This window comes from Mchenga conophoros, linkage group LG2 (assembly GCF_057382185.1).
Source record: "Mchenga conophoros isolate Kocher_MC1m ecotype Shallow Benthic linkage group LG2, M_conophoros_male_GT1.1, whole genome shotgun sequence".
Taxonomy (NCBI): Eukaryota; Metazoa; Chordata; class Actinopteri; order Cichliformes; family Cichlidae; genus Mchenga; species Mchenga conophoros.
In genome coordinates, this window is record NC_140527.1 from 4430651 (window position 1) to 4458475 (window position 27825).

A 27825-nucleotide genomic window follows, 5' to 3' on the forward strand; every position below is an offset into this window, starting at 1 on the left:
GAACCGGCTGTTCAAACCCCCACAAGGCTGCCCGCTGGGATTGAAATGATGGGACGAGGCGTGAGTTTCTCAAAATGGGCTCATTGAGTGCAGCACGGAGAAGATCTTGGAGAACGCACGGCTGCCGTGAACACTCAGAACAAGACCTCTGAGTGAAAAACTGGATTACATCTGGAGGGGCTAGCTCGAACAACACCTTTGAGCGCAAATTCAATCACATCTTGGGGAAGTGCACTGCGGTCGTGAGTTCTCAGAACCTGCTCTTTGAGCAAAAAGAACGACAACATCACAGAACGTAAGTTTGGATAACATCATAGAAAGCTCACGGCTCTCCAACGGGAGATTGAGAGACCAGTGTTGGACTGTTAGAACAGCTTTGAAATTCATGAGTTGTTCGCACTAAAGTAAAAAGCACCATCACTTCATGCAGATACCCTCCTTCCTTTCCTTCGGGGTCAACCTTCAGGATCAATAAAGTTTTATTGAATTGAATATTATATGATTTTGTCTAATCCACAAAGACTGTGCAGCTCCTTCTGGCCTTCTCTATGTCTCCATCATTACATCTCTTTGTGCTCTTTGCATGATGCCATCTTCCTCTTGACAAAGCAGCATATAAAACAAAACCATGATCTATTTTAAGGGAAATTATTTCCTTTTATAAAGAAGCAAACCTTTAAGGAGAAAAGACATTCTTAATGTCTTAATTTCTTTTAAAGGTGTGCGTTTTAAAAGCAGTTGAATGAGTTCGGATGAAAAAAGAAAAGGGTCCATGTGGGCGTGGTCTTGGTTTTGTTGACAGGTGCAACGAGCCTAATTAGCTACGGTGCCGAATGTAGCAGTTGCTATTAACAGTTAGCCATTGAACTATTTTAATAATAATATAATTAAGAAAAAGGATTTATCAGGAAACGTGTGTGCCGCAAGAAGAGCCTAGCGGGAGGTGAGTTTGAATTAATTTTCGTTCCCGTCACTTGTTTCCTTCTCTACCATGCTTTTAACTTTAAATGACCACACCAGGTGGGATGCAGAGAGGCGCCGTATTGTTGCATACTGGAATAAATTAACAGACTTGTTAAGTACTCGTTTTAGTAGTTTGTAAGCCAAACTTGCTAAGCTAGCGCTAATGGCGGTGTTCTGAGAAACCATCCTACTCTGACAAAACGTCCTACCCGTATTATAGTTTGACGGTGACTTGCGACTAAACCTAACCATAAAGAATGGGTGAGAGAAAAAGAAGTTAATTTGGCGTTGGTGTTGTGCGCATGCGCCGCGTCTGCGCAGAAACATTGGGTAGGATGGATTCACGGTGTTTTTTTTTTTTTTACAATTGGAGGACAATTTAAGCTTAAAAATATTGAAAATTATATTAAATGTCACTTAATGTTATAACGCTGTTATGTATAAATCAAATAATTAAGCAACGAATTACATTTGTTGAGCTCAGGCATCAAAGGTACATTTTTTATTTCAAAATGTCAGTGATAATATTAGTGTTTTCTCAAATAGATGCGAGTTGTGGGATCTCATAGGCTGTGAAACTTGGAGGACACAACTTGTACTTTTAAAATATGTTTTAAAAACAATAATGGTTGACTGTGTGAGACGTCTCAACAAAATTAGAACAAAGGGCGGTATATAACTTATCTTAACTGGTATGTTTGACTTGTAGTTTGCAGGAAAAAGGGAAGGAAGAGTGTATTTGTGCAGCATATGTGTTCTCTAGCTTCCACTAGAGGTCACTGATTACTAATTTGTAGTTCACCTAATCAGGTTAAAAGGTTTCTGTGATAAAGGGTTGGTCAGATTTTTCAGTAATCAGATTACTAGTTTACTCGCATCTATTTGATGTTTTGAGAAAACACTAATATTATCACTGACATTTTGAAATAAAAAATGTACCTTTGATGCCTGAGCTCAACAAATGTAATTCTTTGTTTAATTGGTACCCAATCTCGGGTGGGGGTGATGATCTCTCCCCCTGACCTGGCGTCCTGGCTCCCCCTTGCCGTAGCATGTGTTTTGTACCTCGTCAGTCTCTAGCAGTGGGAGCAGTCCCTTCTTCCAAACGAACACAGAGCTATTAGTTGTTTTGCCATCAACTGTGGATGTTGGGTATTGAAGATTTCATAGGTCTAAGGTTATAAGATTCCCTTACTGTATATAGAATGGAACGGGTGGGACTCGAACTTGCAACTCCTGCTCCAAAGGAGTGTGGTCTTACTACTACGCTATCCATTTGTAGATGTATAGAGCATAGAACTACTTTTATGGGAACTACAGCCTGCAATTGGAGAACATCACACATAATGTTGAAGAAGAAAAATTATCAGAGACAAGTGACATTATGTCTATGCATCTGTTTACGCTATAAATCATATTTGCGTGATAATAAGACAAATTAAATACTTATTAAAGTAATTTAAAAAATTAGCATAGATTGATGAAAAATGGCTGCAGAGCTGGTTAAATTCTAATTTAACCTAGTACAAAACCAGTCTGTAACCTGGATGGGTTTTAATGCTAAAAGTGGTAAATGAGTCATCTTAAGGATTTGTTTGTTAAAAATGGACATAAGTTATTTAATATTCAGGGCAAGTTTGCAGGGGACATCCTGGTCCCAGTATATTTCATTTAAAAAATAAAACAGTCGGGAGAAGTGGTGTGGCAAGCTTGTAAATTTTATTTTCACGTGTAAATGTTTGTTACTGATTGTATTTTCTCATTTTCGTCAATGAAGGAACAACTGAAAAAGCATTCACAAAGTAAGAAAACAGTGACAGATACATACGATATATTAATGCGTTAAAACGCGTCACGTGTAGGTCGACTGGAGGAAATGGGAGGGAGCGTCTGATGCCACATCCCTCCTGAAATCTCGACTGAAGGAATTTATAGCAAAATCCCATCTCAAGGATGTCCTGAGGTTTTCTTCTTGACTTCAGACTGTTTGTAGTTAAAGGAAAAACATAATTTCTGTCTTTTAAACTAACTTCTGGACAACTTTTATTTAAATCACTTTAAATAATCAGTTAGTAAAAATGTGTCCAATCTCTAAAGTATCTCCAGGAGGACCTAGGAGACGTCTTTGAAGAGGAGTTTTGCTCTGAATTCCTGGTGTGTAAAACAACCATGCACGTCAGATGGGTAAGTGTGAGATGAAGCATACTGTACACCGACAGAATACATTTACATTTGTGAATTTTACCACTCTGCTACAGGCACAATGAAAAACAAGTCGACAGAAATAAAAGCCCTTCAGATATTGACGGTGGATCGCTTTTCTTCACTTTTTTGATGACGATAAAAACTGGAATGTTTTCAGATGATACATCTGTCATTGGCTTTTCAATCCCTGCTAGTTTCACAGACTTATTGATACGTTGGATTTCAGCAGTGCCGGCGTGACGCAGAGGTAAAAACACACTGTCCAACCCCGAAAACATCGTACCTCAAATGTTCACTCGGGATCAAACCCACAATGCTTTTTTGTGTTAAAGAGAACACAAACATATTATTGCTGCTTCTTCATGGCACAAATAATGGAAACAATGTGACTTTTTTTTCATATGATTATGTTCTTGTTTGCCATGCAAGCTCACTACAGTACAGCTTCTATATTAGCTTATATTACACAGAGCAACAAAGTAATTCAGAAAACAGAGCAGGTTCATGTGCGTCTCGCCACAGTGCCAGACTAACGTCTACAGCTGGTTTTACAGTTAGTGAGTACATACAAAAGGATTATTATTGTCGTTACCACACAAAATAATGGTTATGATACTACAAGCAGTATTCATAATATTAATAATAATAATAAAAAACACATTCTCAGGGCATCACAAACAATAATAAACCAAAGGGGGCCAAACTTAATGTTTGAAATAATTTAAACATTTCTTTTGACATTCATTCCTTCGGGTATTTCTTTTTTTTTTTTTATTAAATGTACAGTATAATTTCTGTATAGAAGTAGTGCTTCATTTCTAGAAATACAAATGGAAAAAAAATTATAAAACACAAAAGGGCTGCATTCTGTGAATGCTGTGCAAATAACATCTTTTTACATCAAACTTTTTAACTTCAACTGTCCCAACTTCTCACACTCCTAATAATCTTCACACAACACAAAAGGTTCACCTCATTCATAGCTTTGAATGCCCACCGACAGACAGACTTGCAGCCTCCTCTGAACCAGGCAGAGAATTGTGCGTCAGCTTTGTCCTGTGCGCCTAAAACATGCAAGTGCAGATTGAAGAAAAACGACAAACAGCTGACTGACGAGCTCGCAGCTTAAAACCAAAATTCAGTGACTGTCGGAAACTTTTGTCCCACACTTTAAAGCACGCTGTGACGCCTCGACTCTTACTGGAAACAATAAAAGAAGAGCTCAAATCAGACTTTGTTCCCCTCACCTGCCCTACTTTGACCTGCCAGCAGGAAATCAAACTGCAGACCGGAGGTCAGAGGCACACCTAAAGACCGTTCACTCGTTAAAAACACCCTCAGCTCTCTCAGTATTGAGGACATCATGCTAACATACAAATGATCTGCTCAGCTTCAAATTTCAATTAAAACCTCCAGATTAGTCACAAGACTACTAATGCCCGCTGCCAACATGCTTTTGGATTCTCAGATGAAAAACAACACAGACCTATTTATCACCCATAACTCAGGAACTACAATGTGGCAAACTGAACAGGAGACGGATGAAACACAAGGAGCCAAGTCACAGCTGTTTCCTGTGAGCATCTTCTGTTTAATGAGGCCTTGGGAACTGTCGAAAGACTTAAAGCAGCATTTCTTTTTTTCTTTTTGCAAGATGCTCCCACATCAATGCAAAGAAAAAGTAGAAGAAAACGCCTAAGAATAGAAAATAACGAAAAGAATTAATACTTTTGTTGGAATAAATCTTGTACGGTGTACATCATCTTTTTAAAACAAAGCGGCTTTGAAATCTTGTGGATGAATATTTAAAATCAGTCAGAAGGTGAGGCATCCAGGATGTAAGGATGTTAGACTATTATTATTAAAATGACAAGTGAAAGAGGTTGAAGCGCAGTGCGAGACGTTCCAGATGAATCCGAAGTGTGTTGAGTGAAGAGTGTCTAAAATGCCAGTCCTCGAGCTGTCCGATGAGATTCCTCAGAAACGCAAAAATCAAAAAGTCAAAATGCTTTTGCCTTTTTCTTCCTGGTCAGAAAACCAGGAGGTGAGAGACGAGTGCAGAGTCTTGAGTCAAATTGGTGAGATGATGATGATGATGATGATGATACACACAGTGATTAGTTTCTCTTTGTCTTTTTTATTTAAACTGCTGTTTGTTTTCAGATGATATGCAGACTGAGGCAGCGGGGATGGATGATGGAAGTTGCTTTAAGTTTGACCAGCGGCCGTGCTGCATTCACATCAGGGGGAAAAAGTTGTAAGAACGCACATTTAACTTTAAAATGCTCAACTAAAACCTAGGTTTCAGATATTTGGCAAAGCACCTCGGTTTGGCCACACATTAAATGACGGCTTTACTTTTCCAGTGTTTGTCCTCACACACTTGCAGGCATTTGGCAGATTGGATCACTAACAAGTTTAAAAAAAACATTTGAGATGTCATTCCATTTTTTAATTTGAGGAAATGACACTTGAAGCCGCCCTAAAATATTCTTCTGTTTGATATGTGGCAGAGTCAGTTATGTGTTTCTCTTTGTGAATATTTTGGGTGTTTCCGTACCATTTTAATTTTTGTGAGGCTATTTGTAGCTTAGCTACACCATATGTCGTATTTACAATTTCGGTGGCACTTTTATTTATTTTTTTTTTACTTTTTAATAAAAGCAGTCAGAGCTGACTTAATTTCCCCATGATGTGGCTGCAGGGTACCAACAGGAGGTCATTTGTTGTGTGTTGGACTGTTGGCTGCAGTCTTTGTTAAACTCTCCAGGCGTGACGACAGGCTAGACGTCCTGGGCGTAGCGTCGCTGCAGTGATGACAGCTGATGTGTGCGGGGATAGCGGATATTTGAGGAAGGGGTCTAGATGGATTTGGAGGAATCTTGCTTGCTGATGAGGACCTCCAGCAGGCGGAGTTTGGCCTTGATCCTCTTGTACTCTCTGTACGCCTCCAGCATCGGCACCCGGTCCTCCTTCTGAACATTTCTAAAAGGGGAACGAGAGCAGACAGAGTTGTGAGGTTTTATGTTTTTATTTTTCAGCTCTCAGCACTTTTGCAGCTTCCATCTGAAACGCAGACTTTTTATTAGTTGAATTTCCCTGCCGTTCAGTTTGCTGGTCGCTTTCAGCCATGTCGGACCTGTTAAGTTACTGCTGAGCATGGTGAACCTGATCCAGCTGCTCCTTCACTTCAGCTAATTTGTTTTGGCAGGAAATGCAGTGTGTTTATTGCCAAGCAGGTGGAGCTTCAATAAGGATATTTTTCTTGACTAAAAACTGATCTCGGAGAAACTTCTGCTCTTTCTAGTCAGTGGATCACTGTACCGACAGTGAGAGGATGTGACATCTCGAACATATCATGAAGGTAAAAAAACTTTTTTTGCCTCGCTATATGGTTCTCACACCCCGCCTGGCTTTCATTTTCACAGCTTGGCCAAATTACCTGCCACACACAGGCTGAGACTGTTTTTCGCTGATCTATCCAGACAGACAAAGCTCTAACACACAGACTTGCCTGTCAGAAGGTGTGGTATTTATTTTTTCACAATAGAGAAGCTGTGAGAGACCAGAAAAGAGCTGCATGGAATACAGAAAAGGGAGTCCGTCACAAATGTATACATCCTACATAAAGGTTGTCCTGATTCAGTGAATAAACAATCTCTGCTGAGTTTAAAAAGACAAAGCTGAAATCATTGAACATATGTGATGTAGCTGGACTTCATTCCTTAAATAAACGTGTGTCCCACCTACCTTCCATTATGCTGATAGAAATCTTCTTCAAACTCTCTGATGGTCTTCCTCAGTTTCTTCTTCTCTGCTCTGGCCTTCCACAGCTGTTCCAGCAGCTCTGGCCTGGAGGATGATGGGATAGAAGAGGATGCTGTAACCACACGTAACACTACAGTGGTGTGGAGACATGAGAACAGCTTTATTCTCAGCAACATTTGCTCTCTTTAACACTAATAATCACTTAGCTTATAAACCAGAAATTAAAACTTGAATTCAGAGAGAGAAGGTGACCAGTGTGAGCAGGAAGTGACCTAAACAGGAGTCACAACCTATAAGAAACACATCACAGTTGGACTCAGGAACCTGAGCTGATCAGAGGTGTGAGTCTATGTATGTTAATGCCAGGCATTATCCTGTGACACGTTAAACAGATTACACCTCAGCTGCTGAAACCTGTGTGAAAACTGTGTCACACTTCCTGCTTGTATCTGCACAGTTTGCAAAGCAGAAGGATACGTGAACATTTCCTCTCCAGGGTTTAGTAATGAACACAGCAGGCTACACTTCTCCTGTCTTTGAGATGAAGGCAGAGGCTCAGTGAACTTGCAGCTACACTGAGAGGAACAACTGTAGACCTTTACATTTGCAACAAATATGTATTCAAATTCACAATATCACCCAAATTCAGTATTTCTAAAATTTCAGCGTAACAACACATCAGTTTTTAGGCCCTAATGTCGCATGAATGCGTGTCTATGAATGCGTCTGCGTGTGTTTTGCTCTCACATGGATGAGGCGTTCGAGCTGGACAGACGCAGGTCGAGCGCCAGCCTCCCCGATCCCTCCTCCATCTTTTCTCTCATTGAACAGTCGCTCTGTCGGTCAGACTGGTTCTGGCTGCTCACGGGCCCGTCACTCGAGGTCATTGGGTCGATGGCCATGATAACCTCGGGGCTCTGCATCTCACCACCGCTGCTCTCTCCCTCTTCCTCCTCCTCCTCCTCTTCTTCTTCCTCCTCATCCCTCTCCTCTTCTCCTCCACTTTTCTGCTCTTGCTCCTCCTCCTCTTCCTCTTTAATTTCCTCCCAAAAGTGAGCAGTTTCACCCTCAATGATTGGCTGCAGGGTTTTACTCCGCCTCTTACTAGATGGAGATACCTAGAGGAGGGAAAGGAAGGTAGATGCAGTTGATCCGTTGTCTGCTCCATGAGTGCTGCTAACTTTGTGTCTCTGGTGGAGATTGTGAACTTACTGCAACAGGTGTAATGCTGACTCTGGTGAGCATCTGTTTGACCAGCCTGTAGCGGTCGTACAGAGGTTTCACTACCAGCCGCTCCTCTCTGGTCACCTAGAAGGACAGGTGAAGCGACAGACCTGGTTAGAAGGGGTTTCTTTTTTGCTTTTTAAGGCAAAGACAAATCTTTGCAGAATTTAGGTTTTTGAACGTACCGGTCGACCGTGCAGCCCTTCGTAGTGCAGCAGATTCTTCTGCAGGACAGTCTTCTCACAGGTTAATTGCTCTTTTGTCATCTTCTACAGAGATGCACAGATATTTAACACTCAACAGTGTCTTTCCTGGTTTTAATATTACTAGTCATTAAATGTGAGGAAGGGGAAAAAAAGATCGACTAGTTTAAAACACAGAGACGCAGAAATAATGTACGTGTAGTTAAAAACATAAGAATTTTTTGCTGAAATGTAGGGCCTCACAATCAGAGCACAGGCCCGCGTCCACATGCCCGAGCACAATGTGCTTGCACATCACCGAGCTGAGGTGAGCTGCCGCGCGCTTGTGGGTCAGTTTATTCTGAAACAGCTTTCATACATTTGCTAATTTTCTGCATCAAAGTGCTGCAGAATCTTGCGTCGTCACTGCTTACTTTCCATCTTGCTTGTTTACTTGCTTGTAACTTCCTGTCGCAGTGCAGAGCCCTGTTAGTGGCTGATGGCCTTGCAACACCTCTGAACCAGCAGGTAACTGCCATTGTATGTTAATAAAACAAAAGTAATACATTTAACTAACTAGTATTTAAACTGGTGATGGGAGAAGTTCACAATCAAACTATTTAAATTACCCTTAAAGTTATAGTCAAACAATATACCAGCAGTTTGTAAGTTGTAGTCTATAAATTTTGTGCATGTCCATCAAAAAGATTTCTTCTCTTCCTGTAGAACTTAAAAGCATGAATTGAAATGTAAAAATAACGTTTTTGTCAATAAAACTGGACATGTTTAGTTCTGCTAGGTATGTAAACCTACACCAGACCTTTTCTAAAGGATTTCATAAACCCCAAAAAACTCTATAGGTTATATTCTGTTCTTTTTCCCCATCTTGACAACTATATATCTGATCCACATCCTTTTTATTTGTCCTGTTGCTGGAGCCCTGGATAAGTGCAGTGGCTCTGCTGGAAAATATCTGGTCCTTACCTTGATATCATCCGGCCAGCCGTCCTCCTCCCTCTTGTCTTTGACTCTGCATTGGATCAGCTCCAGTGTTTCCTCCCTTGTAGGCCGCGGGCCTTTGAGCTCCCCTGCTGCGTCATGAGCACTGTGATCCAGTGTGGATCCAAAGCTCTTGGGCAAGGTGTTGCTGCGGGGCCGAGTCTGAGGGCCGAGCTCGGTCTCTGCACGGTGTTTGGCATCTGGGGAAGGATGAACACATGAGGTTGAGGAGAGAGGAAAGAAATAAGGGCAGGGATAGAGAGAGAGGGAGAGACGTAGAAAACAGAGAAAGTCAGTTAAGGCATGCAGGAATTTATCCGTCACGATTACAATTAACCCATCAGAAATAAGGAGAAAGAAGACAGTGTGACAACACACAAACACACCACCACACAACATACAAAGCCAAAGACAGAGAGCAAACTTTTTCCAGACAGTAAAATCACTAAATTCAAAAGGCCCTGATGGCTGTAAAGGTGAAACACTTCTGCACCTTCAGCACCGCAGCATTCTTGTTTAAAGAACTGATACCAGCAGTTAGACATGTTTTTTTGCAGTTTGCCAACATTTTTAACATGTCAGAGACCCAAAATGTCTGGCAAAAAAGAGAGCTTGTTTTGTATTTTGAAATCAGAACCATAAATGTGTAATTTCATCATGATGCTTCACACTTCTCACCACCTCTCCATTAATTATCCCATGCCAACAAGCTGTTTCAGCAGACACCGAAACAAGGAAGCAAGATGCTCTCACAAAGCCGCCTCGCTGTGACTGTCAGTAGTGTTTGAGATGTCTACTTACTGAGGGGTTTGTACTTACTGAGGTGAAACGGTCTAGAGCTGAGTAGGCCTGAGTAGGGGTGGAGCGGGGGGGTGAGTATGTGATGGGGAGGTGAGCAGATAGAGGAGGAGGAGGAGGAGGAAGGGGAGGAGGGAGCATGGTGGCATCTGTGTGAATGGATCAAAGCCTGGTGCCTCAACGTGCTTCTGGGCAAAAGGTGGTGCTGGCGTCCTGGTTGGCCGATCAGTCAATCAATCAATCAATGGGTCGTTGGGCAGTAGGAGGAAGGAGGAAAGTGAAGAGCGGATTCTCACATTATTGATTTCAGTTTTGATTTGAAACAGTGACAAATGTTTTGGCCGCTGCGTTACTCCATAAAGGAGAGCCGGCACCTCACAGGAAGGAGGTGGACGGGCGTCCTGCAGGGTTCGTTCAGTGTGGTGAAACAACGGGAGGAGAAACATCCGCCGGCAGAAAAGAATTTCTATACATTTTATATTTTAATATCTGATTTTGGACATGCTGACTGGCAGCCAAACCAAAAGCTTCTGCAACCACAGTTTGGGATTTCTGACCAAATATTTTCAAATACTTCCTTTGTGTGTTTTCCGCTGCTTCACCTGACTGAACTCACCCTGCAGGTAATGAATGTGGGTTCACAAGGACGCACCAGCACACTGTAGGGTGGGAGCCACGCATGTGAGAGCCACGTTGACCCTGAGCACGTGCATGTCTGCGTATGTCTGTCAGACCAGCATACATGCCATGTTGTCACAAAAGGTCAAAGGTTGAAAGTGGGGTCAAAATGTCCAGCACAGAACAGGATGGCATACAGACACTCTAACCCCGTCAAGCACACATGAATGCATGCCGACAGCAAAACGTAGTTGTACCTTTAATCTGCCTGCGGATCTTGGTCAAGTCAGTCATCCATTTGAGGACCTTGGGGTTAGCTGCCTTATCTGCATGAGAAGGCTGCAGAGAGAAGAGGGGGGACACACAGAGACCAAGAGTTGGCATTTCACCGAAAACATCAACAACAGCTAAGACACAAATACAAAATTACATTTTCAGAATGTGTGACAGTGTAAGCAATTAAACAATGTGTTGGTGTTTCTGATGCAGAGGAAGATGACTGTTTGCTATAACAGCCTGAAGAAAGCAATAACTGACTGGCTCCTGCAGTTTTTTTCTTCTTCTTTTTTTTAAATTACTACCTAAAAAACCATTAAAGTTCTGATTTTACCTTGTAGTTTCTCTCCTTCTCAAACTGCTCTTCAAACTGTTTGATTTTCTTCTTCAGATGCTGAAGCTTTTTGGTGAGCTGGTGCATCACCGAATCTCCTCCTCTCATCGCCTCTTTGGAACCAAACGATGCTCGCCTGGGCCTGAGGATAAATAGTAGACTGGTACTTGATGGCTCTTTTTGACTCCAGCTCAGCCCTTAAAGGGCTTTTTACTACAAGCCACTTTCACACACACTCTAGCCCCTGAGCCACAGCGACCCCCCCCAGCATGACAGAACTACCAAAAAAGAAAAACAACCCAAAAAAACCCTTCGGGTCTCAGACCAAAGATAACGATTTGTGGGTGTCATTATAACCATTAAACCCTCCCAAAACACCAGTCTTACAGTGAATAAGCTACACATCATACCTATGTACTTTGGTGGGTGAAGTGGCGTCCAGATCCTGCTGGAGAAATCTCTGGGCACCGTGCACACCAAAATCAAGAAAGCGCCGTGCCAGCAGGTGAGGGTGGGAGCGGGAAGAGGAAGGGGAGTCATCCTGCCCTCCCTCTCCCTGTTCCTCTTCACCACCCTCCTCCAGGGGGAGCGGAGGGAGAGGAACCATGCGACCGGCCAGCGGGGAGAGCTGTGCCTCTCCGCTCTCGTTGTCATCCTGCCAGGATTTAAAAGCTGGGACGGGGTCTGGAGAAGACGGAAAGAAATAAAGAGAGGAATCAAGCCAAGTAAAAAGAGGACAAGAAGGAAGGGAGAGGCCAGATGATTAATCCCTCTCTAGCAAGTGCATGAGAGAGAGAGAGGTGTTATACATATCATGATGGACAGATATGTACAGCAACATTTTATTTTGTTTACTTCCATACCTGCTGACTCACGCTAAGCCTGATTACCGGTGTATTTACAGTCAGTGCTATGCTGCCAAGTTGAATCGAGGAGGAAGAGAGAGTGTAGGAGGGGTCGTGACCAATAAGAGCAGCAGAATCAAAGTGTAAATTAAAAAAGTAAGAGGGAAGAGTGAAGAAAGAAAAAACAAGTTCGCCTGCTATCTCATGAAATCTAATGGAGGGAAGAATGTTACAGGGAAGGATTTATCACGATCAGCGTCACCACGCGCACATTTGAAAAGCCGAGGCTATTTTAATTATATTTTAATATAGTTTCTTTTATTGTTGTCACCCGTGACCACCATTAAAAACAATAACAAGGACGAGTGAAAGGAGGGAGGGGTAGACTGGTGAATGGGCGCTTATGAAATGACTTACCTTGGCCTTCCTTTTGCAGATGCATCAATGAGAAGTCGATGGGAGGGAGGTGGAGATGGGAGGGGGGTGACGCTGTTTGGATGGACGGAGGAGAAGTAGAAGGACGAGGAGGAAGAGGGACAGGGAGAGAGATAGCACAGAAGAGGAGCAGTGAGGTCATTCATAACTTCACTCACCAGCATTCATCCAATGTGTGTTGTGTTTAATTGCAAACAAATGCCACCAACGTCAGTTTTTCATCACTTATATGAGAGAATTTATCCAACTGAGCAGGTTTGAATTGAGATCTCAGCGACATATTTAAGCTTAGAGTAAAAATATTCCATAATTTTTATATTTAAGTAAGAGTAATTCATACAACAATCTAAATGAAATTAACTTTTCCCATTATGTCACTTTTATTAGATAAAATAAATTAATTTAAAGTTTTAAAAGTCTGTTCCTCTGCATTACTTCTCCAATGCCACTTTAATTTTCTATGAATATTTATGCTGCACTGAGCAAGCTGGAATTCCCAGGATATGATGGAACTCACCTTCCCATTGGTTGTTGGGAAAAAGCTGGAGGTGGGAGGAGTCTGGTTGGCATGGTGACAGGTGGTTCCTGTTGGGCTGGCTGGTGTTGGCGTTGTGATCACAGCAACATGAACTGGAGTCCTGGAGGAGTAAAAAAAAATAAAATCAATAAGAGATAAAAGAAATAAGGAAAATGGACCAAATAACTGAAGGTAAATTTGCAAGTGTTTGAAGGAATGTTGGCCTAAGGTGTTTTTCAGACCAGCACCTTTGTAACCAATTTCACCTAGCAACTTCCAGCAACCACTTGCCAACAAATCAGGAATAAACATTTTCCCCCAGCATCTGCTGGTTTCCATGGGGTCACTGACTGCTCTGTAGGCCCGTGTAATTAAGGCCTTAACAGATACTTAAAAGCTTTACTGTGAAGGTCCAAGCCAGTGGATGACATAACCATGGCTGTAGCCATTGTTTATATACAGTCTATGAAAGGTGTACATTTCCACATCCTGTCACTTACACAGCTTATGGTGACAGTGTGCTCCATCGTCACAAGAGGCTGATTGTCCTGCCTGAAAATGAAGATTAGAATGAAATAAAATTAGATAAACACTCAAAATTAAACCATAAAGGAGATAAACACATTAACACTCCACCAGGGGATGTACGTTTTCAGTACTCTTTGGTCCAATAACAAGAAGTACTAATATGGTACCCCTGTACAGACTCATCTGGATAAGTGTACTTTTATAAAAGCTGTCCAATCATATCACTCTCACCATATTTAGTCTTCCTGAAACCTTGCCTGGATAACAGCTGACGAAGAGTCACACCACAGTCACACAACAAAGAAATCTTTCCGCTGCACGAATAATTCGACGAGGAAAAAAACTCACAAAGCTGTAACCAAAATCAGTGCTTTGTGTAGTCAGTATTTTGCCTGTTTTAAATAAATAGGTGTGAAGCAGCATTTGTCAGTTTTAACACTGCATGCCACATTGATGGCGGTGTACTCACTACAGCTGTTAACAACGAGCTGGGGGTGTAATATCATCATATGACATGTAAAGATACACAAGAAGGAAGCAAAAGTGAATAAGTGTTGGGAGTGAGAGAGACTGAGATAAAGATGCGTTTCAGATGCAGCATAAAATGTGAGCTCTGGTTGAAACAGCGTGTCAAAGCAATCTGCAGAAGGCAAGTGTCTGATCAGCACGGCAACACTGCTGCCTCTCGTTTGCTTTGCATCGAAACTAAACTCTGAGGGTAAATCCAGGCAGCTGGTGTTTGTGAAGTAAACAGCTCACCTGGCAGTGTTTAAGTTGTTCTTTGCATCGGTGACAGACTCTGCATCCAGGTCCATTCCTGAGCTCTCCTCCAGGGTGGGGACAGAGTCCAGTGAATTCTGGAGGAAAAAAGACAGGACAGCAAGATGTTCTGTTTAACTTAAACAGGAATAAGCAGAGCAAGAGACAGGAATGGGCAAGAACACAAACTGAGCTACACACTGGAGTCTAACAGAAATAAGTAAAACACTGTAATGCTTCACTTCCTCAGTTAATGAGACAACACAGAGATGTAGCACTCCAACAGATCAAATGTTCACAAAATACCCAGAATACAGTGAGGTAATCATAAATGCATTAAATAAAGCTCTTTCACCTTAAATAGTTAAGAATTTAATGCTCCTTAAAAATTAGAGGTTAAAAATGCCTCTGCTCATCTTCAACAACTCTGTAAACCTTGAAAAAGTTACTGGACTTCTTGAAGTTTGTGAGGCTTTTCAGTCCTGAAAACAAAAGGTGGAGAGTCCCACGTATTTAACATGGGGGTTGTTCTCTTTGGAGGTGGTTTGGAGAGTCGTTGACCCAGTATTAATCACGTCATGTGCATTGTCACGAGCCAAGGTGGGAAAAAAGGTGTGGCTTAATACCATCAGGGAAGTTAAGGGTGAAACTACTGTGAAACCTTGCCCCACCCTATCATGTGACCCACTGACTCACATCTGAGGTAAGTTGTGAGTGAGATTTGAAAAACCTGGGAAGGGTTCTCAAGGCAGGTTGGCTTTTGGCTCAGCTAAATACGTTTTTTAGGGTTTTCCACTAGCTGGTAATAACGGGTACCACTTCTTTAGTACCTACTCAGCTTCCGAGCAGTCTGAGGCGAAAACGTGACATTAACAGACCGCATGCCACCGATTGGCTAGTCAGTGGCATCACTCGATGAGTCATGAGAGCAACATGCATTTTTGTGTCAGATACAGAAGATGTCACAGGACGTTGCTATAACAACCTCATGCACATAAGTTGGTAATCAATTGTAATGGAAAATGACTGAAACAAAGTAGAGTCAAGTCAAGCTGAGTAGGCGCTACAGGAAAAGGAAGAAAAAGCTACCATTTCTGTTCATAGATCTTTTTCATTTACTCCTCTTTCAAGCCATCTGTCTTTTCAGTCCAGAATGTGAACATTGGCATCGTTGAAAGAGAGTTTGGGAGTTTTGGATGAGAATGAAATGTCTTCACAAGCTTAAAGACGTCCAGATACCTTCTGTTTCCCCCCCTCAAGTTTCTAAGACTAGCATCACCTGAATGACTGAGAACCTATACAGACGACTCTGTAGGAACACAAAAGTCCTCATCATAAATGAGAAGACATTTCACAGCGTGTATGTTATGTGGACATACACATATTGAACTCATTGTTAATAGCACATGGCACAACTATACAACTTTTTAAACATAAAACCAGTGTAAATACATGCATGTCTGTGATGATGTAGTACAGTGGAGCAGCTGTCATTCTTTGGCTCTTGGCTGATCTATTTAAGGACTTGGATCAAGATTATTGTTTCTGTGACAGCTTCTCCAGCCGTGGCTCTCATCTCCCTGCCTACCATGTTGTCTCCTCCTCACCCCTCCATCTGGAAGCTAACATGGTTCTTGGGATAAAAGCCAGTAAGGCTGAATGGGGGGCACTAGTAACAGGGTTTTGATTTCCAATGAGACAGCTTCAATAAAAATGTATGTGATGTGCACAGGAATACAAAGAATATGTGCCGTGTATGTCTGCCTAAAACTAGATATTGAAAATAAAGAGAAACATTACTACTCTTCAGAATGTGTTAAACAGATAATGCATCTCAAAGCATCATCATCTGGATAATAATTTTATCAGTTCGTATCTATTCTTACCAAAATGTGAAGAAAGCAAGGTCAAGAATTTCCAAAGCCCTTGAAAGTAGCTCCTTGTTTTTTAATATAGCATCCTGGCATATGATAGGTATAAAAAGTGGCAAATGCGTTCGCCAAACCTTGAGAAAGAAGCTACTCAGCACTTTTTCCAAGTACAAAATGACCTTATTAACATTTAGTTATGACTAAATGTGTCTGCGTGTTTGTATTTGTTAAACAACCCTCTTGTTTCTCGCTTTCCCAGTAAATTTCCAGCTATTGTAGCGATCAGAGCAGAACAAAGATGGGCCTGTGCTGATAATATCAAACACATTTCGCCTTGGAATGAAGCGACACACTGAGATGGGAAGGAGGTTAGCTATGGGAAGCATGCTCTGAGCCCACACAGCAGCTTGCTACAATTTTCTTTTGTGTCTTATCATCTGATGTCACTTTCTGTTTGAACACAGGGGAGCTGCTGTTCGGCCAATGTTACAGTAACAGGCAGCGCGCGCAACTAAAACAAAGATTCCCTTTCTGGTTATCACGTCATGACGTCCCCCCACTGACCTGCGCTTCTCGCTGATTTTGTTGGATGTGCTGCTCAGGCTGTGTGAGTGGGGTTCCCCCTTCTGTGTCGCAGGCACTGTCTTCAGGGTCAGTTTGTTGCTCCTCGTCTCCATCACAGCCCTGGTCTGCAGGCTCACTGGGACTCTCCCTAACATATCACAATGGAAAGATTAATAAAGCAATGAAAGTACCCTTATTTAAATATAAATTCATAACTTGTATCCAGGGGAATGCTATGCAAAGTAGCATAATGCTAAAGTAACCTCTAAATGTGTTTATCTGTAACGTGAACCATCTGGCTGGCTTTGTGCCTTTGTACATGAGATTTGCTATCTTGGAAATGCTTCTTTAGAGTCATCTGATGCCACTTTAAAACACTGAGCAATCATGTTTGTACCAACAGGTGCAACTACAAAGTGCAACAGACATTTAATTCATGCGTGCATAGAAACTTTGTGGTTTCAGGTCTGCCTGTGTTGCACTCTCACCCCTGGCTGTCGTACCTGCTGAGGTCTTGGTCGATGGAGTTTTTCAGATCAAAGAAGTGCTGCTCCACTGCAGCCCTGATGGTCCGCTGAATAATACTGGGAAACAAAGCAGAAATACAAGTTAAAATGATGTTTAACACTAACCACTGTCCAAAGAGTTCAGACTACCTTTAAAGAGGATAAGCAGAGTTTCCAAGGTTTACATAACTAATTTGCATGAGATCCAGTGACCATGTTTTTTTCCTGTTCATTCAGTGCAACAACTCCACAGAAAAACAAAAATAGATAACCTGAAAATAACATTATCCACCTGAAGTATCCACATAAAACGAGCCACAGCAATAATCCAAACACCCAAGATGCTGGGCATGTTTCTCTGACTTCTATTGAGCAGAGAAAAAGTCTGTGACGTCAACAACTGTTTTGATAACCAGAACGAAAATACTTCAACCATGTTGCAAATAGTCAAAGCTGGAGACCGATAAGTTCCATCTGTCGTCCACCTGCCAGAACCATGCGCACTATTTAGGCTTGTGTATGTATTTATTTCTGAACTGCAGTAGGACACGATGTATCAAAAACCTAAAAAGATAAAAACTGATTTGCAGAGTAACAACTACCCAACATTACAGCACTACCATCACTATTTTTTTAATCCTTCAGTTAAACATGTTTTTTTTTAGTGATTAGTATACATGCTTTAAAAACGCTCACATAATGCCTAAAACTGTTGACATCAACATGACATCCTTAGTTCAGTTACACTGACGAGGTTAGAGGGCTGTTTTTCCAGATTTAATTAAGATGTTTGTTTTTAGCACTACCTCTGTGTCTGGAACCTCTGCTGATCAATTAACAGATAAATGGCATTTATATGTTCATCTTTATATAGTAATTAGGTACATATAAGAGACATTTATTGAAGTTTAAGAGTGAATAATATTCATCATTTTCACTCAGTGCTTTTTTCCCCCTTCTGAGCTATTTAACAAGTCCTTATTAAGCCAATGGTGCGGCCCTGGTCTAAAAGGATTAATATGGAGTCAGGGAGAAAAAAAAGAGGGGATGTTAGAGCCTATAAAAGGTAACATCGGCAGTCACACGCTGACCTTTTCTGCACCGACATGCAACGCCTGATCCACCGGCTCTACTGAGATTCCATCTATCTGGCTTCAATTACTGGACCATGTTTGTTTGATCATAATGTATTCCTCCCTCATTTACTCTGGCTTCATGCAGTCTGTGAGTTTTGTCACTGTTCCAGCTTAGACGGCAGCAGAGCCTAAGTTGAATGGGAAAAGACCCAACTCCCCCATACCAACTGTTCACTCACTTCATCTGCTTTCATCACGTGTTATTCCAACTTTTCCTCTATTTTTCTATCATATAACTTCTGCTCCTTAAGCTGATCCTCAAAGTAAATGTCCAGACAGTGACACCAAGTTGTCCCAGGTACTGTAGATACGCATGAATTTAACACATCGAGTACCTGTAGGGGATTTTCTGCTATGTCCATTTAAGGCAGAAACTCATAAAGCTACTGAGCTGAGATAAATGAAATGTAGGTGTCAATATATGAACACATACACTCAAACTTCGCCTCCACCTCCAGGAAGCTCTACAATAATAACTACACTGCACATCACACACAAACAGCCACTTCCAGAAATAAACACATAAGCAGTAAAAGATGATGCACTTGCACTCTTTCCTACTTACATAGACACAGAAAGAAGCACTTACACTCACACAGCGTCCAAATTTTTACCTCCCAACAGGGAAACTCGGTGGGACCTGCAGGGTCCCTCTTTTTAAATTTAAGGGAAACTTTTTTTATTGGCATGTGCGTTATGAAAATAGATTAAACTGCTTTTTTAAAATCTGCACAGCAAAAAACTGTCTCCCCATCTCCATCATCATGTGTTTCTTCTTCTTTTAAAACCATCTTTACTATTTTCTGTCAAATTGGTGGGCAGCTGAACATGTGACAATTTAAACTCCTTTGACTGCTGGTAGTGAATTCCAGCTTTTATGTTTAATTCCTCATTGTTTAAGTCTAATAAGTAAACCCACATTAAAGCGCTGTACAAAGAGAAATAATTGTATTCTGCGTCCATGCTGAGCAGCGTCGAAGAGACGGCCTGACTGTCATGTGATTGCAGTTCGTGTCCTTGAGACCGTCAAAGTGCCACGCCATGCAAAACGCTTTACTTTAGCTTCCTGATCAAAACACAAGGCCGGCTCTCCTCCTTCCTGCTCGTCTCTTCCTCTAAACCTTGTACAGTTTTTAAAACTCACTTGTCTCAGCAGCGGCTGCACATCAATCTCGATTTCTATTATTTTATTCGCCTCTTGAGAAAACGCTATTTGACTGCCTCATCACGCTTAACATATAATATGGCTCTGTCTTTCTCTTATTGATTATTTGCAGTTTCATTAATATTATATTCTAACATGAAATGCCTTTGCGGGATATAATATTAAGAATTATTGAGTACATATTTTATTACAGCTTATGATGTTTATGATAAGTTGTTGTGATATAATGCGTATGTTAGCGTGAGTTTATGTCTAAGTATGCCATTGAGAGTGTGTGTGAATATGTGGAGACTTACTCAGCAGAGTCAGCAGGCAGGATGGATATAGGGGAGAGGTGGGAGCTGTAGAGCCAGAGAGAGGAAAAGCACAACAAGGTTAGAACATCACGCACTCCTCGACTCCTGTCCCGCACTGACCTTGGAGGAGGCGGGTGTCGAGCCGCAAGAGTCAAAACAGGGAAGAAGAATGTTAGCAATGCTGTTAACAATGAGTATGTCTGTGTATTCTATACGTGCATTAGTGAGACAGAGCAGGGATCGAGCACTGAGGTAGTAGAGGTGAAATCAATGAAAAACATGTAAAAATTAGCACAGTGATGTCTGAGATGCCCTGAAATGACAATTTCAGCAAATGTATCACGCGCACAGTTTTAGTCAGTGGCGCCACTCTGAGTGGGCAGATTGTTATTTAGGCTACAGAGCTCTGCTTGACCCTGCTGATCAGATAGACAGTTGTGTATGTAATGTCATACTTGTTCTTCCATAAGCAGGGAAGTGTGTGCGTGTGCATGTGTACACGGCATGAAACAAGAAGTTGGCTGTGATGTGTCTCATCACTTGATTCACAAACACACCCACTGACAGGCACGCCAGGATTTATATAACACACGCACACACACACACACACACACACACACACACACACACACACACACGCACACACACACACACGCACTTTTAACGCTACAAGAAGTGCTCAGGTTGATCGATAATGACTGAATTATTAATGGCAGATAGGAAACCATAATGCCCTCTCTTTATTCTTCTCCTTCTTGCTACTTTCCCTCTCTTTTCTTTCTCTGGGGTGTTTGTCTTCCATTAGCTATGTTTTAAATCAAATCTGCTTCTGTTTATCACTCTATTGTTTCTTTTCATTCATGCGCACTCAACCCCAAAAAGCCTTTTTAGTTTCATTACTGCATCTCTTGAGCTCTCCTTTCTCTTCCGCTTTGCTTCTTTTTTTTTTCCATCTTACTGACTATGAAGGCAGCAAACATCCGACATTCCCTTCCTGAGAATGTAGCCTTGATCATGAGTGAGTGTGAAGGCAGGACAGACAAAAAGGAAGGCGCTCGTATTGCAGAGACCTAACAATGAGTCAACCAGAACACACACACACACACACACACACACACACACACACACACACACACACACACACACACACACACACACACACACACACACACACACACACACACACACACACACACACAGCTTTGCTTCAAGTAGTTGGATTAGAGCAGCTCCTAAAGCCTCGACGGCAGACACAGATAAGCCCTTAATAACATTTTAAGGAACCACACCTTTTACGGCTATTTGTTGGCATTAATACTCTAAACCCTTTGTTAGTGACCAAAGTATAAATAGTTCAACTTACATTTAGTCTCTACATATATGATGACCACTAAACTTTGTATTATTCAAACAGATTATGACAGATTTTTTTGATTTTACTAACTGCATTATTATCTACGTCTTAAAGGTGCAGAGACGAGCGCGTCAGAGTAAAAGGGATGCTTGCCAGAATCACTCAGATCGCATCAGGTTAATCTGCTGCCTCCTCCCTGGATCCCTCTGCTAGAAACATCTCTCCCACAGCAGGGTCAGTGGACACAGTCCAACTTACACACCACCACAATTAGCACTCTTGTGTAAACTTTGTAGTCTTGGATATAGTAATCATCACAACTCAGCTCTTAACTTGATATAAATCAATATCAATAAATCAATATAAATATAAAACTATCATGTACGTTTGGCCATTTTTCTCCAGTTGGATTACATGGGTTTCCATTTGTGAAGAGCAATATTTATACATTCATAACATATTTACTGCTGATTTACCACCAAAGGATTATCTCAGTCAGCACTGCCACGGTCTAAACACGACTGTTATTTCCATCTGTGTTGAAAGCTATCCTTCCATTTGCTGCTGTGCGTGCTGCTGAGGTAATTCAATCATTATTCAACAAAGCTGTTTTAAAAAATATCTCCTATTGGCTTTCAGTAATGGAGAAAAACTTGTAAGATTTAATATTATCTCGCAATCACACATTTTATACTTGCAGCACGGGGCGTGACCTTCAGGTATTAGGAGATAAAATCATTGAGAAATGTGGATGAAATGTGCAGTATTTACTCGACTCTATTTTGAGTTTGTGCAATTATCTGAAATCTAAAACATTACAGTACCCTGTGTGTATCACAAATTTAGGACACCGGTATCAGTTTTGTACAGATAAGAGCATGAACTGCAGAGGTGAACCACTGTGCTGTGTATTAGCGCCATCAAGTCAGCTGACTGGTGACTAAACAGCTAAAAGATTGTGGGTTACTGCAAAGTAGAGCAGAGGGACTTTGTATTATCAGTGATGACACTAAAGAATAAAATAACTAATCAATTACCCACTTTTATTATTTTCAATGGTTCTTCTGATGCAAAGGCAAGAATATACGAGTGTGTGCGCGCGTAAGGTAAGTTAGAGGTGAGATATGATTTTAAAGATGTGCTGTTGTCAGCAAACCTGACTCGGCTCTGCTCTGGCTGGGAGGTAATAGTGACTGCAGCAGCCCCCGCACACACACACACACATACATATATATTTATATATATATATAAACCAGCATGTTCAACAAAACATAGCTCACTGCTTAAGCTCGTTACCCACTTCGGACATAAATACACCTTGCCTGCATAAGCCTTTCCTTCCTTAGCACAACCTGAAACACACACTCACTTGCCCACTCTTCTTCATAAGCATCATCTTACATCTCATAAACAGCTCTCCTGGCTGCGTCTGAAACTGTAAACATTTATAGTCCTTCGTGGAAGCGCCAAAAATCCGTCACAGATGTTTGTATTCAGATCGCAACCTAAACACAGACCAGGTCAAAGATGTAACATCTGTTTGTTTCACTGCCTCCATGATGCTCATTTGTTTCCTTCCATCATTTGCTTTGCGCAGCTCAGATTCATTCATTTTCTCTTAATTGTCCCGCAGCAGTTTGGCCATCAGAGAATACTGATTTGATTTTGGTTAAGTTGGCCCAACAAATCCTCCTCATTCCACCATTCACCAGTCACGAGGAACTGATGCAACATTGTTAAGAGCTTGCACATTTACAGATACCCTCACTGTTTTGATTATTTTACATCTAACTATGCATTATATATTTTTTTCCATATTGATGGTTTAATTCACATTCTTTTCCATGTCAGAAAAAGCCAAAAATGAATCAATGATTATTTTCTTGCTAAATAGATTTGCTTGTAAAATGTGAGGTAACAGCATTAAAAAGAAAAAGCTCAAGGTCACATCTTCTAATTGCTAATCATTAGCTGAATGGCATCAAAATCCTTACATCTGAGCAGAAGGAAACAGGGGTTTGGCATTTGGCACATCAAGACTTGTTTTACTTTAATCAGTTAGCAAAATTTCTGTCGATAAACTTCCACACGCCTAATTACTCCCTACTAACTTGCCTTTTCTTTCCTTCTATGGTGCAAAAAGTGCTGACACACTGTCATCATGCACTCTTGTGTCATTTATATTCAGATTACATAACTTAAAAAAATCTGCTGTCAAGTATATACTTCCTCTGGACTCCTATACAGCTCCTCTTTCTTCTCTCTGGTAAATAAAGACTGAGCAACAAGCACAAACTATCTTCCTTCCCCTCCAGTTTTCCATGTACAATGATGTTTTAAATTCCTAACATTTCCACCAATTCATACCTAAATCAAAACTTCAACTATTCTTCCTGCTGCTTCTTACAGTCATTTTCCCTCAAACAATCCACAACGATCCACTTTTCCCCACCTCTTCTCTTTATTCACTTCATCAATCATCCAACCACATATTTGCTTTCTCCTTCATCCATCTATTCATCCATGAAATCTTTCATTCCAGTCAGACTACAGGAGTTACATAACCCCTGATGTTTACCTCTGCAGCAGAATGTCACAGGCCATTCTCATTTTCCCAGCTGTGTTTCCTCTCACTGTGATCTACTCTTTTTGTTTAGCTTTGGGGTTTTTATGCCACTGGATCAAGCCGGTAGGCAGTTCAGTTTCTGTCAGTTTCTCTGTTGAGTATCTTCTTTCTCGTCTTTCCACTGTACTCAGCAAGCCAACCTGTAGGTTATTGAAGTCCAGTGTGAGAAGCGAGCTTGACTTTTAGCCAAACTCTGCACGATCTCTGTGTTTCTCTTCTTTTTGCCTGTTAACCAATTGACACATCTCCTGTAGCAGCAGTATCCAGCTGTTAAGCTTGTTCTTCCTGAACCCTCAGTTTTTCCTTCCTTCTTCGAGTACCTGGCAGGTCTGTAGATCAACCTTGTATTCAGAGGTTATCCCAATTGAGCACTTTGAGGTGTCAGCGTCAGTACAAGCAGGTCTAGCAACAGAGCCACGGTGTCAGCAGGGTGCATGCTGTAGCGTCCTCTAAAACGGTGTGTGTCTTGAATTTATGAACAAGTGTGGATGTGTGTGTGTGTGAGTGAGTGAGGTTGCCTCACTCTGCACTCTGTCTCCAAAAGTGCTGCAGTAAATATCCAGAGCTCTGCTCAAATATGAGAGCTTCTGATGTAACCAGGCAACAACCCCAGGAGGACCAATGGGATGGGAGGGGCTGAATTTGAGACCCAATTGTAAAGAGGGAAGAGGGAGGGAAAGCTATGTGGGCCAATCTTACGGCAGAAACTGGGAAGAGGGTTGATTTTTTTTGTCCACTCAGTGCCGAGTATGAACTCAGCAGTTTACAGTCAGCCCCGTGGGCTGTGTAATGGCGCGCACGCACAGACAAGATGCACACAAACTAACAGATGCCTGTGTCTTTTAAAACACCCTGTATGAGCTTTTTCCAAAAGAGAAGAATTAAAACATTTAGAAAATACAGACTAAAAAGGCACAGAAACAGTGTACGAAAGAAAAAGGGTGTGAAGGAACAAAGAGGCCAAAATATTTATACCAGTCAAAGAAGGAAGAGTTAAAAAGGAACAAAAGAGAGAACAAGTATGACACAAATGGACTAAAGGTGAAGACTCCTATCAGTGTGCTGATTCATTGCCTACAAATATCCCTGATAATCATGACTCAGACAAAGCAAGTAAAACTGAATGGGAACCGCTTCGATCAGAAATCCTAAAGAAACTTCTGTGGGTTCCCTCAAAAGAGAAGTAATAAAGACAAAAATATCCACTCGCCGATCAGCCAAACTAAACTGACAAAGTCAAAAATCTAAGAATTTTCCTGGATGGCTTTATCGGTTTTAGTTTTCTTTCTTTTAGTCTATTTTTTAGTTCAGTTAACTAAAATGTGTTTTTTCCTTATTTTGTTAATATTTTTGTTATCTATAATTACCATGGTTGTATATATTAAGTTATTAAGCTTTTTTAAAAGATGTATATTGAAGTTTTAGAGAACTTTCGAGTCTCGTAGTAAGAGCGGAGAAGGAAAACAATAGACTAAAACCATTATAGCCCCTGAGATTTAGAGGCACAGCGCTCACTAAGCATGACCTCAGCAGAAAGACAAAAATCATGAATCATCCTGAGCAAACAGCTGCTGGGTAAAAGGCAATACTAAATACTAAATACAAGACTAGGTACATATTTTACAAAAAAGAAAACCAAATACTGATTTTGTCTGTTTAAGCAAAACGTACCTACAAAAGTAACTACACTTAAAAAATAAGCATTTTCCATTTGGGAGCTTCAGTGTGACTATGAACACAGTGTGTTTATATCAGACAGTGTGCCTCCGTTCTTCTGTTCTGGACAAACTGTAAGGTGAAGCTTCTGGAAGTTTCCATAAAGAACAGTGAAAGTTAAAAGTTGATGATTTTACAGTTGCACAAGCAAAATTTAACCCTCACATACAGCAACTAGGAGAAGTTTGATCCAAATTTTTGTTTTCTGTATGATTTTTTAAAAGGAAGTTTCGACATATTAGATCTGTATTGACACTTTGTGTTCTGTGCTTATGATTCAACTGATCCTTCAATTAGTTAGCACAACTTCAATGATTACAGTTTGGATAAATTCTTTAAAAACTTCACTTTAAACTTGACGACTGGGTATTATTATATATAACTCTAACCGCCGTCAATTTGAAGACCATTGACTTGCAGATTATTGACAGACTACAAAAATTTAAAAAACTTTTTCATGACCATCATAGATAAGAAATGTGCAATACACCAAATCCGCTCAGTGGTGTACAAATCCTGCTAGTTCCAAACTTCCTAAAGGACCCAACTTTAGATTCTGTTATTTCCATGTGGGATACACCTGTCTACACACAACGTTCCAGGAATCTCTCAAGGGAAGAAACAGACGAGGAGAATGTGTAAATGTTATGAAGCGTTCTTCATGAATCATTAACACTACTTTGACTTTCAGCCTGCCTGGTATTACCGCTGACTTTGGTGACGCCTAAACTAAAACTTTATCTTCTATTTATAACATACAGACACAACAGGGGCAGCATGTTGACAAAGAAGCTTCAGAGCCAATCAGAATAACTGTTTTATCTATTGTGATTTAGAAACGTGAGCACTCTTTGGAAAGATAGAACAGCTGTCCCCGAACTGTGGATGAGCACTGATAGCACGTCAATGAGCGGTACAATCTGGGTCAGCTGGTATATCATTTTACACACTGTGCCCGAAGCTACTGCCAAGGCCACAGTCTAGAAACAAAGGGCGAAAGGACCAGGAGACCTGTTTGAACATTATTAATGGGTTCACTGGGTTGTACTGACAACAATTCACCAAGCCATAAGAAACCAGTCCCATCAACTTAATGCAGTGATATAGAAACATATAATTAAAGCCAGAAACACACTGCTGCTGAATGGCATGTGCCAAAACAGCAGCTTCTAATGTTTTCTATGTATAATTAGAAACCCTGCTGTGACTAGTCACACAATGATGTGCGTGACATTTCACACAACTGCAATAACCCTTCACCTACACTTATAAACTTGGTAAGGTGTGGCTCTGCAGACTGGCTCTACAACTAAGAAGTTCAAATGGTGGATGCACATGGGATTTTGTTGTCCCTCACAGACAGGTTATTTAACGTGGTCCGAGTCACACTTGGCCGTTGTTCGTGTCACTTGATGCACATCATATGCCATGTTGCAGTGCTGCTGTGGCTGTGTGTTTTCTCCTTTAGGTGTTTCAAGCTGAAGGCTTGTGTTATCGTTTCCAGCTCACTCTAATCTCTGTTCCATGAGTGTCACAGTGATATAGATGCATGGAGAGTGGAGCTGACGACAGCTGTGCAACAGCTTTCTGAGATTAAATTAACTGCAATGACAGTTTTGTTTAGCTCTATTTGATTGCGTTGTACATTTTTTTATGTCTCCTATTACTTTCCCACTGCCTTGACCTGCTGATCCAGCCCCCTCCATGTTCCAGATCTCTTTGTTAGAGTAATCCTCTCGTGCTGAAGAAAACACACTATGACAGTGTTGACTAGTTCTGTGTATCCTTTTAAATGTTTTGATTATGTACTGATCCCTCACTTCCTGTGTGCATTACACTCCTTTTGCTATAGAAACATACATCACAATTTAAAAATGCTAAAGAAAGAAAAGAATCTAAAAACAACTTGGTCTGTGTGCATATCTACCTTTTTTCTTTTGGTGTCAGCTTTTGAAAATAAAGCAAACATGACCTATCCATATACAGTCCATGTACAGGTCACGCAGAGATCTTATAGCCAACATATTCGAGTAATGGTTACCTTAAGCATGGGCAGGGTGCAAGTAAGGAAAACCTAACGGAGAACAGCATCAACACATGTCAATACTTACTGAAGGGTTGTTATTTATAAAATTTCTGG

The 27825-nt window shown here is 41.1% G+C and overlaps 1 protein-coding gene across 7 annotated transcripts in view; it reads right to left on the reverse strand.

The window, feature by feature from the left end:
- Positions 1-2663: 2663 nt before the first annotated feature.
- Positions 2664-27825, reverse strand: part of fam13b (family with sequence similarity 13 member B) — a 66175-nt gene continuing 41013 nt past the window's right edge. For 2 of the 7 annotated variants that reach the window (XM_085283867.1, XM_085283859.1), the window contains exons 8-24: positions 19990-20034; positions 17375-17470; positions 16887-17034; positions 14452-14549; positions 13665-13716; positions 13165-13285; positions 12630-12701; positions 11778-12051; positions 11368-11509; positions 11015-11096; positions 10161-10352; positions 9327-9541; positions 8346-8429; positions 8149-8244; positions 7684-8054; positions 6919-7020; positions 2664-6153 (exon numbers count right to left, since the gene is read on the reverse strand). In XM_085283867.1, coding sequence (XP_085139993.1) covers positions 6030-6153; positions 6919-7020; positions 7684-8054; positions 8149-8244; positions 8346-8429; positions 9327-9541; positions 10161-10352; positions 11015-11096; positions 11368-11509; positions 11778-12051; positions 12630-12701; positions 13165-13285; positions 13665-13716; positions 14452-14549; positions 16887-17034; positions 17375-17470; positions 19990-20034 — 2314 coding nt within the window. In that variant the 3' untranslated portion in view covers positions 2664-6029. The remainder of the gene's footprint in view (positions 6154-6918; positions 7021-7683; positions 8055-8148; positions 8245-8345; positions 8430-9326; positions 9542-10160; positions 10353-11014; positions 11097-11367; positions 11510-11777; positions 12052-12629; positions 12702-13164; positions 13286-13664; positions 13717-14451; positions 14550-16886; positions 17035-17374; positions 17471-19989; positions 20035-27825) is intronic. The other 5 variants (XM_085283877.1, XM_085283895.1, XM_085283885.1 and 2 more) reach the window with 5 other exon arrangements.